A 16,971-nucleotide genomic window follows, 5' to 3' on the forward strand; every position below is an offset into this window, starting at 1 on the left:
CACACACACACACACACACACACACACACACACATTAACGACCAGTGTCTCAATTCGTGTTTCTCAGATAGAACTATACTTACGTGTGTGTCCAATTCCCCCTGTGTGTGTGTGTGTGTGTGTGTGTGTGTGTGTGTGTGTGTGTATATACAAGTATTTCAACAGCAAAAATATGCCTCCCGTTTACTTATGAAATAAAAGAGTGTCGAAAAATACAAAGATGAAAAAAAAAAAATAAATAACACATCGAAATTACATATTTTAGAGGCCATCTGGAGTCTCTTAGAGGCATGGCGCTGTGCTGAGGAGAGAGAGAGAGAGAGAGAGAGAGAGAGAGAGAGAGAGAGAGAGAGAGAGAGAGAGATAATACATATTACATATATATATATATATATATATATATATATATATATATATATATATATATATATATATATATATATATATAAACTCTCTCTCTCTCTCTCTCTCTCTCTCTCTCTCTCTCTCTCTCTCTCTCTCTTTCTCAGTCAGCACAGATCGCCACGTAGGATGAAGGGTTGGTGGCTGGAGGCTCGGCGCGACAAACATTCACTAATGGTTTGCCTTTCCTCCTCCGTCAGTGTTCCTTACTGTATACTACCTACCTAGAGTCCGTATGTGTTAATTAGGTGTCACCACACCTCCTATGCCTATGTGTGACTTCTTGATCAACACACACACACACACACACACACACACACACACACACACACACACACACACACACACACACACACACACACACACACACACACACACATACACACACACACATGCACGTGCGCTTGCTCGCTTCGCCTGTGTGCAACGTTTGGTACCGAACTTTTTCTCTTTCTTGCCGTGATTATTGCACGCACCGCCGTCATCGAGCGTGTGGTGGCGGTGGTGCGTTCTCGGGACGTTCTTGATGATGATGCGAAGACATCAGACCTGCAGGAAGGACGGGAAGCTTGTCGGGAGAAAGGGAGGGGCAGTGCGTGGTGGGGGATGAATACCGTGAAAGAAAGGTAAACTCGGCACCGTGTACAACAATGCTGCGGAGAGCGCTGCAGCAACATGCACTGACTGCGCTGCTCACAAAAAAAAAAAAGGGTGTATTTTCGGAAAACTAGTATTGCTATGAGCAGACGCGCGATGACTCATGAAATAAAGTTTTCATTAAAAGAATTTGATAGAGAAGGAAATCGCTCTGAACGGTGTTTATTCCATCCACACTTGGGTCATTATTGCTGAGAAAACGTGTGACAATCAAGCGGACATACGTAGTGCTCCTAATAGTGATATAAATCAATGACACTGCAGGGAAGGGAGACACAACCGAGATGGGAAGAGGTGAGATGAGATTAGAGAAAAAAAAAGATGAAATGGAATAAACGAGAAAGGACACAGACGAGTGGGGGAGGAATAGAGGGGTCAGCAGTAGCAGACAAGGTGATAGACCACGTGGATGAAGCATGAGTGAAGGAGTGAAGGCTGAAACAAGGAAATTAGCAACAGAGGTGCACTGGAGAAGACGAAAGGAATGAGTGGATCAAAGGAGAAGACTCCATGATGCTGCTGGGGAGTTGTGGCTGACGGTGTGGAGAGAAATGAATGGCATGCAGCGAAGAGGGCGGTGAGAGTGAGAGATTGGGCTGGCGACTCTTGGTGGTGGTGAGGGAGTCCTGTAGGGGCCTGAAGCCTCCGGGCGGGGGCGAAGAAGGTCAGGTGCGGGCGTCATCGAGACTGGCGAACTTGTACCTACAGGGCCAGCGGCTGTCAATGTCGTGGATGGGAATGATCTCCTCCGAGGGACGCTCCGATGACAGCTCCTCCCGCACCTGCAGGAAAGAGTGCTATGTACCACCGATACCGACCCTGCTCAAGGGCACCATTCTCAAACGTCTCGCTGTCTTATCTCACCTACTTTTAACTGGCTCTGGTGGGACTTGATGTCATCTTGAATGTGTTTTAATGATTCTGCTAATAGCTTAAAGATAGCAAAGATTCTGCATCATCATTTGTAATAAAAAAAAAAAACACATGAGATCCTTATAAATCATCTCTGTGACCTTTAAAAAAGTTTTAATGAAAGGCCAAAGGGTTTGATAATGTGTACGAGTGCAGGCCGTGAAGCGAGGCCACGCGGCAGGTGCAGGAACACCTGGAAAAGTTACAGCTATCTATCTATCTATCAATCTGTCAATCGATCAATCTATCTACCTGTCTGCCTGCCCGTCTCTGTTTATCTACCTATCTACCGATCTTCTTATCTTGCTGTTATCTAGCCGCCTGTCTATCTACTTATCTACTTGGCAGTTCGTATATCTAACGATCTACATTATTAAAGCGTGTTTATTTTATTGATTTATTTATTTCTGGCATGTTTAACTAAGGGACCGGCCAAGTAGCTCAATCGCCACTAAGAAAAAAAAAAAAAAGTGTACGGTAGAGAGTTTCAAAAGCCCGGCCAATTCAGTTCCCGGTGTCTTGATACTTCTCCCTTAAAAGAGCTCAAGACGTAGAAGACTTGATCCCCATCCCCCAACTCCATACACCCTTCGTACCTGCTCCACTCGGGCAAACACTCGCAGGAAGTTAAGTCCTGCTAACTTCTTGAGATCTTGCACAGACCACGTGGTATCCTTGAGCAGCTCCGCAAACAGCTTCGGGTAGCGCGAAGCGTCCTCTAACCCGCTTGGAGTCCTGGGGGAGGGGAGAAAATATTCTTCAATTACAGACCATTTCGAAGAAGTTGATGAACGATCGTTGACTCGTCGACCTTTTGCAAAAGAGAACCACCATTCGCGTGGATTGGTCTCCGAGCGGTCACTAGTCATGGGGCGAGGGAAGGGAGGGCAAAGGACGCGGCCGTCCATCACATTAGCCAATTTTAAGGATGGAAAGGAAAGGGAAGGCCGGAATTCACCCATGAGTCAGTAATAAGGAAAGAGAGGGGAAAGGGAGCCTGTCTAGATCCTCTGGAGTTAGATGGCCTGTTGTTAAGATAAGACAAGAGAGTTAGCAAGCGATCAATCAGGCTCCAAACAAGGAAGGGAATGACTCTGCTAAGAGAAGAACAAATCAATGCTGAGCTACGCTGCCCCACGTAGTGATGCTTCCCTACACTGCCGACGCAGGAATCTCGCCACTACAAAATAAGTTCTTAGGGAAGTAGATCACGAAGACGACGATAACGAGGACAAGGACGAGAACAAGGAAAAGGAGGAAGAGAGAGGAGAGGAGGAAGAAGAGGGGAGAGTTGGGGGCGGTGGAGGAGAGGTGGTCACCTGAGAAATTCTTTGTACAATGATCGTGTCATCTGTTTGGTTTAGTAAATTAACACCTGATAAAAACACCTGTTCAAAAGTGGACGCGGCGCCAAGAATGTGCTATCTGAAACTCAGTGTCGCTGCAGAGAGAGAGAGAAAGAGAGAGAGAGAGAGAGAGAGAGAGAGAGAGAGAGAGAGAGAGAGAGAGAGAGAGAGAGAGAGAGAGAGAGAGAGAGAGAGAGAGAGAGAAATTCTCCGCTTACGCACCTGTTTTCTTTCATTCGTACCTCAGATACGTGAAATTCAACGAAAAACGAGAAAATAAGTGATTCTTCTCTCTCTCTCTCTTTCTCTCTCTCTCTCTCTCTCTCTCTCTCTCTCTCTCTCTCTCTCTCTCTCTCTCTCTCTCTCTACTGAAACAGAACAATATTTCAGTTTTTGAAAAGAGAGAAAGTTGGTGAAAGAAAATGTGCCAGTGTTGTGCCTGACTCATTAAACTATTCCTTTCTCCTCGTTTGTTTTTTGTTTTTTTGCTCTGGCTATTTTCTTCTCTATCTTTCTTTAGGTGTGTCTTTTCCCTTCTCTGGACCCGCATGGTAGCAGCAGCATTACCACGCGGGCAGCACGTGCGCTTATACAACTTGAAAATACACAAATATATTTAAAGTTTGTGTCCTGGATCTTTATTTATTTATTTATTTATTTATTTATTTTTTTTCCTGTGCTTCTTTCTCGTAATTGTGTCTGGCGGTGCCCTTAGTCTTGCCAGGACCTATTTCTTCTGCTCTTCAAATCTTTCACTATCATTGTCCCATAACACACACACATATACAGACACACACACACACACACACATTACCGGTACCCAGCTCCCCGTGCCCGCCAGTAAGCCACACCACACTTTGCCATTTGTTTCGCTCATGACCCGCCGCCGCGCTCACTCACGAGGCCCTTCCAGCTCGGGTCTCCATCGAGTCTAGGCTTGCGGAAGAATATCGGGGCGCATCTGATAAGAAAGTTATGGACAATGTGATACGGTAATGGAGGAATTTTCAACGATGTGTCTGGATTTACTTTTCCCCCAGCGATGGCAGAGAGGATCGATGACACAAAGATTTCCGATACTTTCGTTCTCTTCTTCGTGACCTTCGCCGTCTGGGAAGCCTGGCACAGGTCGGCCACTCGTCCTTTCCAGCACACCGCCTCTCCCGCTGATGGGTATGTGATAGTCTCCAAGGAGGCGGCCACTGATGAGACTACTTCAAGAAGCTCTAAAGCTCAGGAATCCAAACGACTCGGCATCAAGCCCACTCACACATCAATCAACACACACACACACACACACACACAGACACACACACACACACACACACGAGGCCGCCCAGTGCACAGTGCAATTACAACTCCGTCAGTTTGGATGCTGGGTCACTTCTTTACGAGGAAGAGGTTAACAGGAGTAAGGAAAGGAGTCAAATAATGTTTCCTGTCCATGGCTTTGTTTGGCGAGGCGTTAAGCGTGCATCGGGCCGCTCATTCACGGCTCTCGCGTTCACTGTTCAGATGATCTCACAATGACTGCTTAATGGGCAACCCTGGAAAGATGATAGGTGTGTATACGTGTGTGTGTGTGTGTGTGTGTGTGTGTGTGTGTGTATTATTATTATTATTATTATTATTATTATTATTATTATTATTATTATTATCATTGTTATTATTATTATCATCATTATTGCTATTACTATTACTATTACTATTATTTATCATTATTATTATTATTATTATTATTATTATTATTATTATTATTATTATTATTATTATTGTATAGAGAAGGTGCGAGCCGCCGCGATTTAAACACTGCAAAACCCGAGAGGAAAGAAGGAAGGAAAGAAAGATGAATTAATGAATGAAGAAAGGAAGGGAGGATGGAAGGCTCCTACAGAGAGTACAGTGGACAAACAGAGCAAAACAGACAAACAACAAGGCCTGGCATGGGAGCACACCTGCCCGGTCCACCAGGGAGCATTAAGGCGCCGCGTGGGGAGGCCTCAGACCGCTCCTGGAATTGAGAGGAGTGAAAAGTACGGGACAAGAATGGGATATAGTGAGCGGCAGCAATTTGATAAAACTCTTCAAGAATCGCCATTTTGAAGGAACACAAAAGTTCAGACAAAAAAAAAAAAAAAGGAGGAAAAAAAAAATAAAACAGGACGAGAAACTTTAGGGGGATCGGGAAGCAGAAAAGAATGGAAGGGAAGGCGTTTGGATTCTAGCGAAACTCCTCTTCAGGTTAGATTCGATGAAAATAAGACGAAGGAAAGAAATTATGTAAGATCTACGTGCTTCTCTTTAGGAATGTAATACAGACGTCAATTGAAAATGACTCTTGGACGACAGAAAAAAGTCATTCCTGCCTTACAATGGATGAAAGGAACTGGAAAAACTGATAAGATTTGAAAATGGCAATGCATTGCATTTTCAGCAGGAACTGAATACATAGTGTGGCACGAATATTTATATAAACTGATAAAAAAAGAGAAAAAAAAAAATCGCACATGAGTGTAGAAAATCGCTATGAAGTAACAGAAAATTGTTAAACGAAAAAAGTTGTGTAACATCCAAGTAAATGTTGAAATGTGATGCCAGGTGACAGGAAAAGATTATTGGAAGACGCTGGTGACCGGAGGGAGGGAAAGAGATAGGGAAGGCGAGAAAGAAGGAAGGAGACATACTTCTTAAAAACTTCATGTACGAATTAATTAGAGACGAAAGTTCATTTATATCAAGGAGAAAAAAATTGGAGGATAAGGAAAAATGCGACGCAACGGGTGTCTTTTACGTAAACATATTGTTAATAGTGTTCTGTTGATGAGCGAACACACAGAGAGAGAGAGAGAGAGAGAGAGAGAGAGAGAGAGAGAGAGAGAGAGAGAGAGAGAGAGAGAGAGAGAGAGAGAGAGATGAAAGAACTAAAGGCAAAACAGACAAACAAATAAACAAACATAGAGACAGACAGACAAGCCACAAGACAAAGGCCACAACAGAGAACCCAAAACTCGGTGACGGTCGTTAACAAAAAGGAGCGACGCCAAGATTTGAAAAAAAAGAAAGAAAAAAATGTACCCGAAGTTTGGATAAAAGAGGATGACTGAGTGAGAAGGAGAAGTGAAAGGGAGGAGCGAGAGTGAGGAATGAGAGGAGTGAGCGGCGTGACCATGGCGCACACAAGTCAGGAGGGAGAGATGAGCGAAGTTTATTAATGTGGTGTACGTGGAGGGCTGAGGAGTGGGGGAGGCGTATGGTGGTGTGGCAGCGGCGAGGGAGAGGGAGATGCCAGGGCCAGCACGATGAAGCAGTGCACCATTGAAAAGGTTGTGCCGATAAAGCGAAAGAGGCCGAAACAAAGAGAAAAGTGAAGCTGACCGAGCTATATAAACAAGCAGCTTTAAGTTGTGTGCTGTTTGTGAAAGAATATAGGACGGAAGGAGCAGGAGAGAAAGAGAGAGAGAGAGAGAGAGAGAGAGAGAGAGAGAGAGAGAGAGAGAGAGAGAGAGAGAGAGAGAGAGAGAGAGCGTTTCTGCGAGTAATGGCTATCAAATTTTGTGTAAGTGGGGGAATGAATAACAAATTGGACAGAGAGAGGAAAGCAGAAGGATTTTTCAGTCCATTAAATGTGCTGGTTACGAGACAGCAGGTCACTTAGGAACCAATGGACGCCACCCACGATTTGCTCACACTCGCAGCAAGTAATACCATTGTTGTTGTCATAACATAAACAAATGATGCAGAGTAAGTGCACATATAAGCGTGTGCACTGTGGCGTGAAAACACAACGAATACTTCTGAAAGAGGAAAATAAATGGAAATAAAAAGGAAAGATAACAAATGCTTCGAAAAAGGCGACACAATATGTGTGTGTGTGTGTGTGTGTGTGTGTGTGTGTGTGTGTGTGTGTGTGTGTGTGTGTGTGTGTGTGTGTGTGTGTGTACTTTAAAAGAGTAGAGAAATGTTATTTACCAACGACAAGTAGTTCACGGACTAACCATGAGGGGAGTGGAGCTTTTGAGAGTGTGTGGATCTGCGAGTGTGGGGATTAGTGTGTGGGGCTGTGTGTATGAGGAGCTACGTCAGTGTGTGCAGTTGTGCCAGTGTGGGTTGTGTCAGTGTGCGGGGCTGTGGGCATAAAGAGCTTTTAGTGCAAAAGTCACAGCAGCGAGAGTGAATGTCAGAGCATTTAAGGATTACAAAGGCATCTTGCAAGAGAAATATACCTACATACTGCCACTTTGGAATTTCGGGGAATGGAATTATGTTTGTTGCTATAAACTGGAAGAATAGTTGCAAAGAAGGGCAAAGTGGATGAAGGAATGGACGGAGGAAGGAGAGAGGAGAGAGATGATCAAATAGGGACGTGGTGTGGTGTGGTGTGTGATGGTGTGGTTTGGTGTGGTGTGATGGTGTGGTGACGTGTGATGTGGCGATGTGTAATGTGATGTCGTATGGTGTGGATGGGTGTGGTGTGGTGTGATAGTGTAGTTTGATGTGATGTGGTGTGGTGTGGTGTGGTGTGGTGTGGTGCGGTGTGACGTGGCGTGTGGTAATGTGCTATCATGTGAACATTCAAAAATGAAGATCTCTGTTACCTTCTTCCAAACTCACATCTTAAATTTTTGTTCACTGATTTTTCCCACCAATAAACAGAAAACTCTAGCAAATTTGTAGACATATCTTTGAAATGTGCACCACCACCATCACCACCACCACCACCAATAACAACAACAATAGTGGGCAAGGTAAGGTAAACATAATGACATTCGAGTGCCAGACATCAAGGACCTCCGAAAATGTATTAATTTGCTTATTTCTATACATTACATCATAACGTCCGTGGCCACACGCTCACCTCGTCTGCAAATTTCCGAGTCAAAAAGTAAGCCGCACGTCCCTGCACCACAAGGGCTGCCTAGGTCGGGGAGGCTCAAATGGTCTCATTCATGAATTTTTAATAAATTGTTCAGTGGCACTAATAATTACCACTTGCATTCTTTAAAATATACCATTTCATACACAATTATTTGTTGCAAAGGATACGGGTAATACCATTCAGGTGGCGACTCTTAATTACCTCACAGTCATTATAGGTGTAGTGGTGTAATAGTGTAATTACTTCATGTTGTGTGGTAATTGCTTTGCTGTTCGTTGTGCAAAGGCAGGAATCCCTTGGCTGAACCATCAAAGAGACGTTCCTTCGCTACACGTGATGGTTGACACCACAACAGGCAACGCTCTATCTGCAGCTCACAAGCTAATCTGATGCCCGCACTGCCCTCTGGACACAGATTTCTGAACCATTAACAATGGATAATTGGCGAAACAGCTCGTGCATATTTCTGAGCTATTAACAATACTTAGTGTGTGTGTGTGTGTGTGTGTGTGTGTGTGTGTGTGTGTGTGTGTGTGTCAGAGAGAGAGAGAGAGAGAGAGAGAGAGAGAGTTGGGTCCGAACATTCATATTTGCACTTTACTTGGTAAGGTAATTTACGCGTGTGTGTGTCGGAGGGAGAGCGGCGCTGGGGGAGCAGCACTACCAGCACCGCTGTTCCTTCCTTCCTCCCTCTTTCACTTCGCTTGCCAATTGCCCATTACGGGATTATCGATACAAAACTGTGGGCTGAAGGTGTGAACTTTACCGGGAGGCGCTCGGCGGGAGGAGGGAGGTGGGAGGTGGGAGTTGAGAGGCAGGAGGCGGGAGGCGGTGGCGGCGGCTCTCAGGCGAAGGTGAAGTTATGGACTTTATATCACGTCAACACGGCAACAAACTTGAAAAAAGAAAGACTCCACGAATATCATGAAGTAGAGGAAGTTACAATTTGAAAGAGAAGCCAAAGTCTCCGGGTTCCTGGGTGGGAATGCTGAGTCAGGGAGGAGGAAGAGGTGGCGGGGGCTGCCGGGAAAAGAAAACACACAGAGCGGTACAGAAACTTGGGCTTAAAAGAAGAAACAAACTTGCGACACATTTATTCCTTAGCACGGTGAGCGGGACTTGTGCTGTGCGTCACTAGCCCTTGTTTTGTTTCGCTGCTTTTCGTGTCCCACAGCTAAGCCAGTCTGACGTGGAGGGCCCGAATGGGACGCGGAGCTGACTGCCTCCCTTCCTTCCACCCGTCTTCCTTCCTTCCCGGCCCATTCCTGAGTCTCATCATTCATGATTCCATTACTCCTATTCTCATCTCTCTCTCTCTCTCTCTCTCTCTCTCTCTCTCTCTCTCTCTCTCTCTCTGCCAATTCCTTTATGATGCATGAGTTGCCTCCCTAAGCATTGCCTCTAATCGATTTATCAACAGAACAGTTAAGCCAGTTTTTATCATAATGTAAATTTTTCCTTTGCTCTTACTTTCCTCTTCTATTTTCCCTCTTCTTCCTGTCATTTTTCGGCAGTTTTCTTGTTTTATTTTTTTTTCTAATTTTGATTCTGTTCTTTCATCCCTCTCTTTCTCCCCTTCCAATGTCCTTTTTCTCTTCTAGATTTTCTGGCCATCCTTCTTCTCCACCACCATCACCATCACCGCCACCACCATCATCACCTCCTCCTCCCATACACCATATCTTATTCTCTTCTTCTTTCCTGTTTTTCAAATCTATCCCTTCTCTTTTTTTTATTTCCTGATTCTAACTCTCCTACTTTCCTTCTCCTCTTCCTTCCCTTCTTCTTTTTCCTCCTCCTCCTTCTCTTCCTGTTTCATCTCTTTCTTTCTGCTCGTCATGTCCCTGGTCTTAACGTTCCTATTCTACAACTAAATAGGAACCAACAACAGCGCCAGAATTCTGTGGAGTACTTTTCACACGCTCTAGTGGAAGCTCCTGAGATTCTGAAGGGTATTTTCTTAAAATATTTCTGTTGATAATTTAACAAGAGAGAGCAAAATACTCATGAATAACCGACTAATGGTCTCTGTGGCCTTTGAAAATAGTCCGGGTGAGAGAACAAAGCGTTTCAGAACACGGCGCGAGCTCATCTCACAGACGCCACTCCAGGGATGACACACGAGAACAGCAGATGAAGCACGCAGGCAATTCACGAGCATTATGTGATCACCCGAATGCTGACTGAGCCTGACCGTAACTGCTTCATTTATTTAGTGGGAAATCCAGCAGAATCCCCAGCAGGGTTATCCCTTAGTGTGCGTTTATCGCCCGCAGCACGATCATCACTCAGATCCGCACTATTCATATGCGGTAATAACGGAGACTTCATACACAGAGCAGCGGAGCAAAGGCGCAAGCGGGCAGGCTCACCCCGTCAAGCAATCAGAGTCCTGTAAAGAGAAGCCAACGTAAGTGTGGTGTTAATCAGGAAGTTGTGGCGGTGGCGGTGGTGCTGGCGGTGGTGGTGGTGGTGAAGGACATGTGTCTGCTCGATTATCAAAGACAGAATGCGCTCGCTCACTCACTCATTCCCTTGCCAGATCAGTTCAACGAGTTCGCGTCCTAGCCGTGAAAGGAAGGTTGCCTCCACCTCCCTCTCGCGGCCTCGCCAGCCAACACGATCCAGCCTCACTTACAGGAAGCATCCCCCTTCATTCCAGTTGTAATAAAGTGCTGGATCAACAACACATAAGGGGAGAGAGAGAGAGAGAGAGAGAGAGAGAGAGAGAGAGAGAGAGAGAGAGAGAGAGAGAGAGAGAGAGAGAGAGAGAGAGAGAGAGAGAGAGAGAGAGAGAGAGAGAGAGAGAGAGAGAGAGAGAGAGAGAGAGTGTGATGAAAAAAAAAAGAGAAAGGAAAAGGAGGGTGGACTAGGGATGACGAACAAATGAGAGTGAGCGGGGAGAGGAAAAGGGAAGAGCAAGAATGAGGAGGACAGCTTTGAGACGCCGTTCAAGGGGAGGGAGAGGATGAATGGTTGAAGAGAGAAGACATGCGTTGACTGATTGTTGAATGCTAAATGCTGTCTGATCGCTGACTTATGTATGCAGTGCTATGGAAACACTAACATAATAATTAAATATGTGTGATTATGTGGTGACTATGTATGTATGAGATGACCAAGTGGTGACTACGCTGTCCTAGAGTTGACAGAGTTGACAGAAAGCTGACTTAGTGCTGGCCAAGGGCTGACTGAGGGCTGATTTACTATAATACTGAGTGTGCTGTATAGTCATCTCATTACTGCTGTGTGTGTGTGTGTGTGTGTGTGTGTGTGTGTGTGTGTGTGTAAATAAGTTTATTAATATCTCTCTCTCTCTCTCTCTCTCTCTCTCTCTCTCTCTCTCTCTCTCTCTCTCTCTCTCTCTCTCTCTCTCTCTCTCTCTCTCTCTCAATCTGTCTATCCCCTCATGTATCTACCGATCTGTGCCTTGCCTCTTTTCCCGCACCCTGAAAACACAAGCCCAGCAAACAATGGCATAATGGTCGTGATTAGCACAAGGTTGGCGAGCATCAGGCCGCCCCTGTGAAGCCTCTCAAAAAAGATGGCCAATTTTGTATGACGCACTATTGACTTTACAAATTACGTTCGCCTGTATCGAGTCGTCAATAGCGCGGCTGAATGGGCATTAGTGAAGCTTTTGTTTGGTATACCAGGAAATAGCGAAGTGAAGGTGGCGGTGTGTGTGTTCCTGTTCGTGTTCGTGTGTGTGTGTGTGTGTGTGTGTGTGTGTGTGTGTGTGTGTGTGTGTGTGTGTGTGTGTGTGTGTGTTTTCTGTCATTATTATGACCATTTATATTCTTATTGTGATTTCTATTCTTTTTATCATTATTCTTGTCAATATCAGCGTTATCTATTACTATAATTTGCTAAAAAGCGAATTCTTTTCTTTCTTTCTTCCTTTCTTCCTGTTTTCTTTCTCAGTGTGTGTGTGTGTGTGTGTGTGTGTGTGTGTGTGTGTGTGTGTGTGTGTGTGTGTGTGTGTGTGTGTGTGTGTGTGTGTGTGTGTGTGTGTGTGTTCATGTAATTTTTTATAATCTTCAAACCTGACTCAGTTTTTCTCTTTCTCGCAACAGATTTACTCTTCCTGCCTGCGCGTCCCTCGGACAACAGCCGTCCGCACATAAGTTTGCTGAGAACAGTTGTTCCATTAATGCAACTTTGTCGTCTGCTTCTTTCTCCTTCATTAGTCATCTTGGTGTGGGTGATGAAGCTTCAAAGCATTCCCGACCTCTTTTTTTTTTCTTTTATCTCTCTCTTTTTCGTTAAGAAATAACATGAGGGTGATTGTCGCCTTGACGATGGCGGATGTCCATGCTGTTAGCCTCTTTTGTTAATCAACTTGGAATGTTCAGCTTCAGGCTAAGGGTCTTCCTCGTGACCCCGAGAACATGGCACTTGCTGTCTCCTCCACACCACGTTGCCGCCTCTGCACCCCTTTACCTCTGAACACTCGATTTTCTCGTCTCTCCGCGCACTACCGACAATGTTTCTTTCCCCTCAATCTGATCTTGTCTTTTTAAGACAACGCTTTCCTTGTAAAAACTCATCTATTATGGCCAGAATCTCTTTCATAATTTTTCTGCCTAAAAGTGACACAAAGTCATAATGGTGATCAATGAGAGCAGCGATGATTGACTGAGTGGTTCTGGCGTCATAACAACGCAGCGACACGACGCGTGGCGATGAACAGCCATGCGCTACAGCTTGATAGCGTGCTTGTGATACCAAATGAGGCATCTAGCAGAATGTTTTCCTTACATCTTTCTCCTCTCATCCTCCACGCTTCGTCAGGCACAGTACAAAAATACTCTCCAACAGATGGCCTCGTTTTTCCTTTTTGCCACAACTCGCCAGGCGCCGGCTGGGAGCGTCGGCCGGCACCTCAGGCCACCAGGCCGCCAGACTGCACTGCTGGAGGGGATGGCGCTACCTAGCACTCCAAAGACAACTGTGTATGTTTCCTGAGAAGTATATTTTACTCTAAAAGCTACATTGATTTTTTTTTTTTTTTTTGTTCTTTGGTGGGGGGAGAGCATGTGAGGGTGCCCGTGCCTCCTCTTATGTGAGGAACTAAATTTGGTGTTGGTCCTGGCTCGGTTTCCGCGGCGTCTAGATGTTAGCCCGTTAAAAGACTACCCGCCATATTTATTTATTTATTTTTTCAGATGTACTGATATTCTTCCAGTATTCTTTATTTCAGTAGTTATAAACAAAAGCTCCACCTTTGTGCATCCCTGGATTTTTATAGGAGGGTGACGCGCGCGCGCTGCTGCACACCTTCCTGTCTCAAGGGGAAGACCTGCTCAGCTTGCTCGTGGGAACGCCAACACAGGACACCAGGATGCCACACATGAGAGTTTTAAGGCGAATTTATGTTCTTTTCACCCTCAGACAGCAAGAGACAGGTGAAGTGATTCAGGCAAGTCAAATAGGAGGCAGATAAGCAAGCTTGGCAATTCACTATTCAGATAAATCCTGAGCAAAATCTCCTTAGTCTGCTTTCAAGACCGTGGGATCCCAGGCAGCGCAGGGCTCGACGACCAGCGAAGTGCAAGGACTTACAAGACACACACACACACACACACACACACACACACACACACACACACACACACACACACATACTGTTCTCGTAGGCTACATCCCAACATCCACACGCCTCCTCTCCCAGTAGTGTCCTAACTTCCAGTCGTGTTCTCAACAGTGTCTTCTACATGACTGTCGGTCCGTTTAGCGCCACCCAGAGCTGCATTGAGAGCCAGGCAGCGGCACTCGTAAATGGTGCCACAAGCTTATGACCCAAGCCTTCCTGGCACAGTGGAGCACGTCACAAGGAATTTCGGGGAGCCATTTATGTTTCAAGTACTAGATCCTCGGACACTGCAACTAAACTGATAGTGCGATATTAAAATCCAGGTAAAATATTGAACATACTTGAATGACTCCATTTCCCAACATCTGATTTCCTTTGGATGGCTGGAAGTCAATTATTATGATGGACAGTTGTTATTACGGACCCAAGATTATTATTCAGATTCAGTGTCCTCCTCACTCCGCGCCTCGCGTCTGGAGGCCCGATTCTTCGCCTTGCACGAGAACAGTGCCAAGGCTGCCTGTCTGTCTGTGTGTGTGTGTGTATGTGTTGGGGGGTCGGGTCGATCAGAGATGAGTCACAAAGCTGTAAAATTGGTATTTAAAGCAGTAGTTATATTGGTCAAGAGAACGACTCGGTATTACTGAGTTGATGTGGTGAGGAGAGGGAGTTCATTGATATGCATGTCAGTGTGTTTGAAGCACGGCGTCGTGAGTCACATAGGGCGATGGCCTGGTTCAGGTCCTATATTTGACAGAAAAGTTCATCTCCCACCGCGGACTGCAACACGCATGCCAAGCTCAGCTGATCATTTCAATGGCGTGATTTCAGTTCACGTTACGTTTTGGGAATATGAAAAGGCTTCGCATCGACGCGTACCTGTTTATCAATTATTTATGCTTTACAGGTGATTGCTCAGCCTGCACGTCAGCGCCAAACCAAGGGTGGCGGCTGGCGGCGGTGGCGGTGCGGCGGGGCATGTGTGGGATAACAGGACGGGAAGGTAAACACGCCTTCCGCATGAAAAACAACGGTAGGAACCAACTTGCCTTGTGTGTGTGTGTGTGTGTGTGTGTGTGGGCGCGCATCCTTACCGTCGCAGTTTGACGGACAAGTAATGGTGTTGGTTCAGTGTTTGGTGAGACATAAGCTGCTATAAGTACAATGATTATTAAGTAGTACATGGCGAGTGAGTCGTATACGAGCAGCCAGTAATCAGTATCAGGGTGATGTCATATGAGGCGGGGACGGATAAACTTCAGCCAGAGAGCCCCAAATATGATTTGCTATCCTGCTCAGCACAAGCATTGCAAGCCAGCCGAGAAATTCTAATAAGTAAATAAATAAATAAATAAAAAAAAGAAAAATACAGGATGCCTCGCTTTACTTGTAGTTCTCAGACCGGTATCTCAATGACTCTTCCGTTATGTACCTCGTCCATTTATCCTGACACTGAATCACAGCCTCACGGCGAGCAGACCCGCCCATCTCACTGACTTGCATCCTTTTCAACATAATTATGAGTTCTCGCGTTGCCATTCTGGGCCGCGGGCTGCTCCCGAGAGTCACAACTGGTAAAGTTTGTTCGCGCGTGTTATGAAGGAACAAAGACGTTGACGGTGGCGTACCTTTTTTGTCACATGTGATATCATTTTCTTGCAACATTAAGAAAAGAATAAAAAAGTCGATTTAAAAAACACGGGAAGGAATGGCGGCTGGAGGTGTTACTCAGCGTGCTTACCACAGTGGTTCCAGTGTAGCGTCTAATCGCTGAGGACTCTACCACAGTGCAATGCTCTCTTCAACCTGGCCTTCATAACTAGTTTCTTTGGGACAAGTAGTCATATGCCTCATTATCAGATACACATCACCGCAGCAATTATAGCTTTTCTCAAAGGATGAGTTGGCAGGCCTTATGTTACAGTGGATGAAAAAGATTAATTGCGACGCTAATGAAGCGCATCATAATACGAGTGCATTACATGATTTGAAGGCACAGGAACAAAACAATTTCATCTGTCAGAGGAAGACAGACATGAGTGAATCTATATTTACCCCACCGAGATAATACAATTTTACCTCCATCCTTTCCTTAGTTCCTTGAACGCCCTCCCGCTCCTCGGTCTTCTCACAACTACAAAAAAGCAAGAAACGATGTCGAAGAAAAAAAAAAAAAAAAAAAAAAAAAAAAAAAAAAATATATATATATATATATATATATATATATATATATATATATATATATATATATATATATATATATATATATATATATATATATATATATATATATATATATATATATATATATATATATATATATATATATATGTTACAGTCAATACCTGAATCCAGACAATTTGTAAAGTGACTTATTTTTTCAGGCAATTTGTGAACTGCCTGGTTAGGTTAGGTTAGGTTAGGTTAGGTTAGGTTAGGTTAGGTTAGGTTAGGTTAGGTTAGGTTAACCTAACCTAACCTAACCTAACCTAACCTAACCTAACCTAACCTAACCTAACTTAACCTAACCTAACCTAACCTAACCTAACCTAACCTAACCTAACCTAACCTAACCTAACCTAACCAGGCAGTTCACAAATTGCCTGAAAAAATAAGTCACTTTACAAATTGTCTGGATTCAGGTATTGACTGTAACATATATATATATATATATATATATATATATATATATATATATATATATATATATATATATATATATATATATATATATATATATATATATATATATATATATATATATATATATATATATATATATATATATATTTACAAAATATACAAAATATTTACAAATATAGAGTCTCAGGTGAGTCGCAGACAGTAACAAAATGATGACAGGCTACAATTAATGATTAAGATAATTACTTGCCACAGGTTTGGACGAAATAATTATAGGGCACGTTTAATGGGCGATGAGATTGGAGGTCACTTCTGGCGAGCCGTGAAAGGGAAGAATGGAATGTAGGCTTGTTAAAATGTCCTGCACCTGAGTTCCAAACTCATCATCACGTAATTAAACTGCCCTCTCTCTCTCTCTCTCTCTCTCTCTCTCTCTCTCTCTCTCTCTCTCTCTCTGCTCACCTGTTGATGCCATCATAACCCGCGCCCAGCCCCACGTAGTCCACGCCGGCCATGCTGCGGACATGGTTGATGTGAGC

At 44.4% G+C, this 16,971-nt stretch overlaps 1 protein-coding gene across 1 annotated transcript in view; it reads right to left on the reverse strand.

The window, feature by feature from the left end:
• Positions 1-1,204: 1,204 nt before the first annotated feature.
• The window catches only part of LOC135103897 (dipeptidase 1-like), a 195,132-nt gene continuing 179,365 nt past the window's right edge, over positions 1,205-16,971 (reverse strand). The window contains exons 11-13 of the mRNA XM_064010825.1: positions 16,895-16,970; positions 2,568-2,706; positions 1,205-1,841 (exon numbers count right to left, since the gene is read on the reverse strand). Of these exons, the coding sequence (XP_063866895.1) occupies positions 1,725-1,841; positions 2,568-2,706; positions 16,895-16,970 (332 nt within the window). The 3' untranslated portion in view covers positions 1,205-1,724. The remainder of the gene's footprint in view (positions 1,842-2,567; positions 2,707-16,894; position 16,971) is intronic.

Source organism: Scylla paramamosain, chromosome 9 (genome assembly GCF_035594125.1).
Source record: "Scylla paramamosain isolate STU-SP2022 chromosome 9, ASM3559412v1, whole genome shotgun sequence".
Taxonomy (NCBI): Eukaryota; Metazoa; Arthropoda; class Malacostraca; order Decapoda; family Portunidae; genus Scylla; species Scylla paramamosain.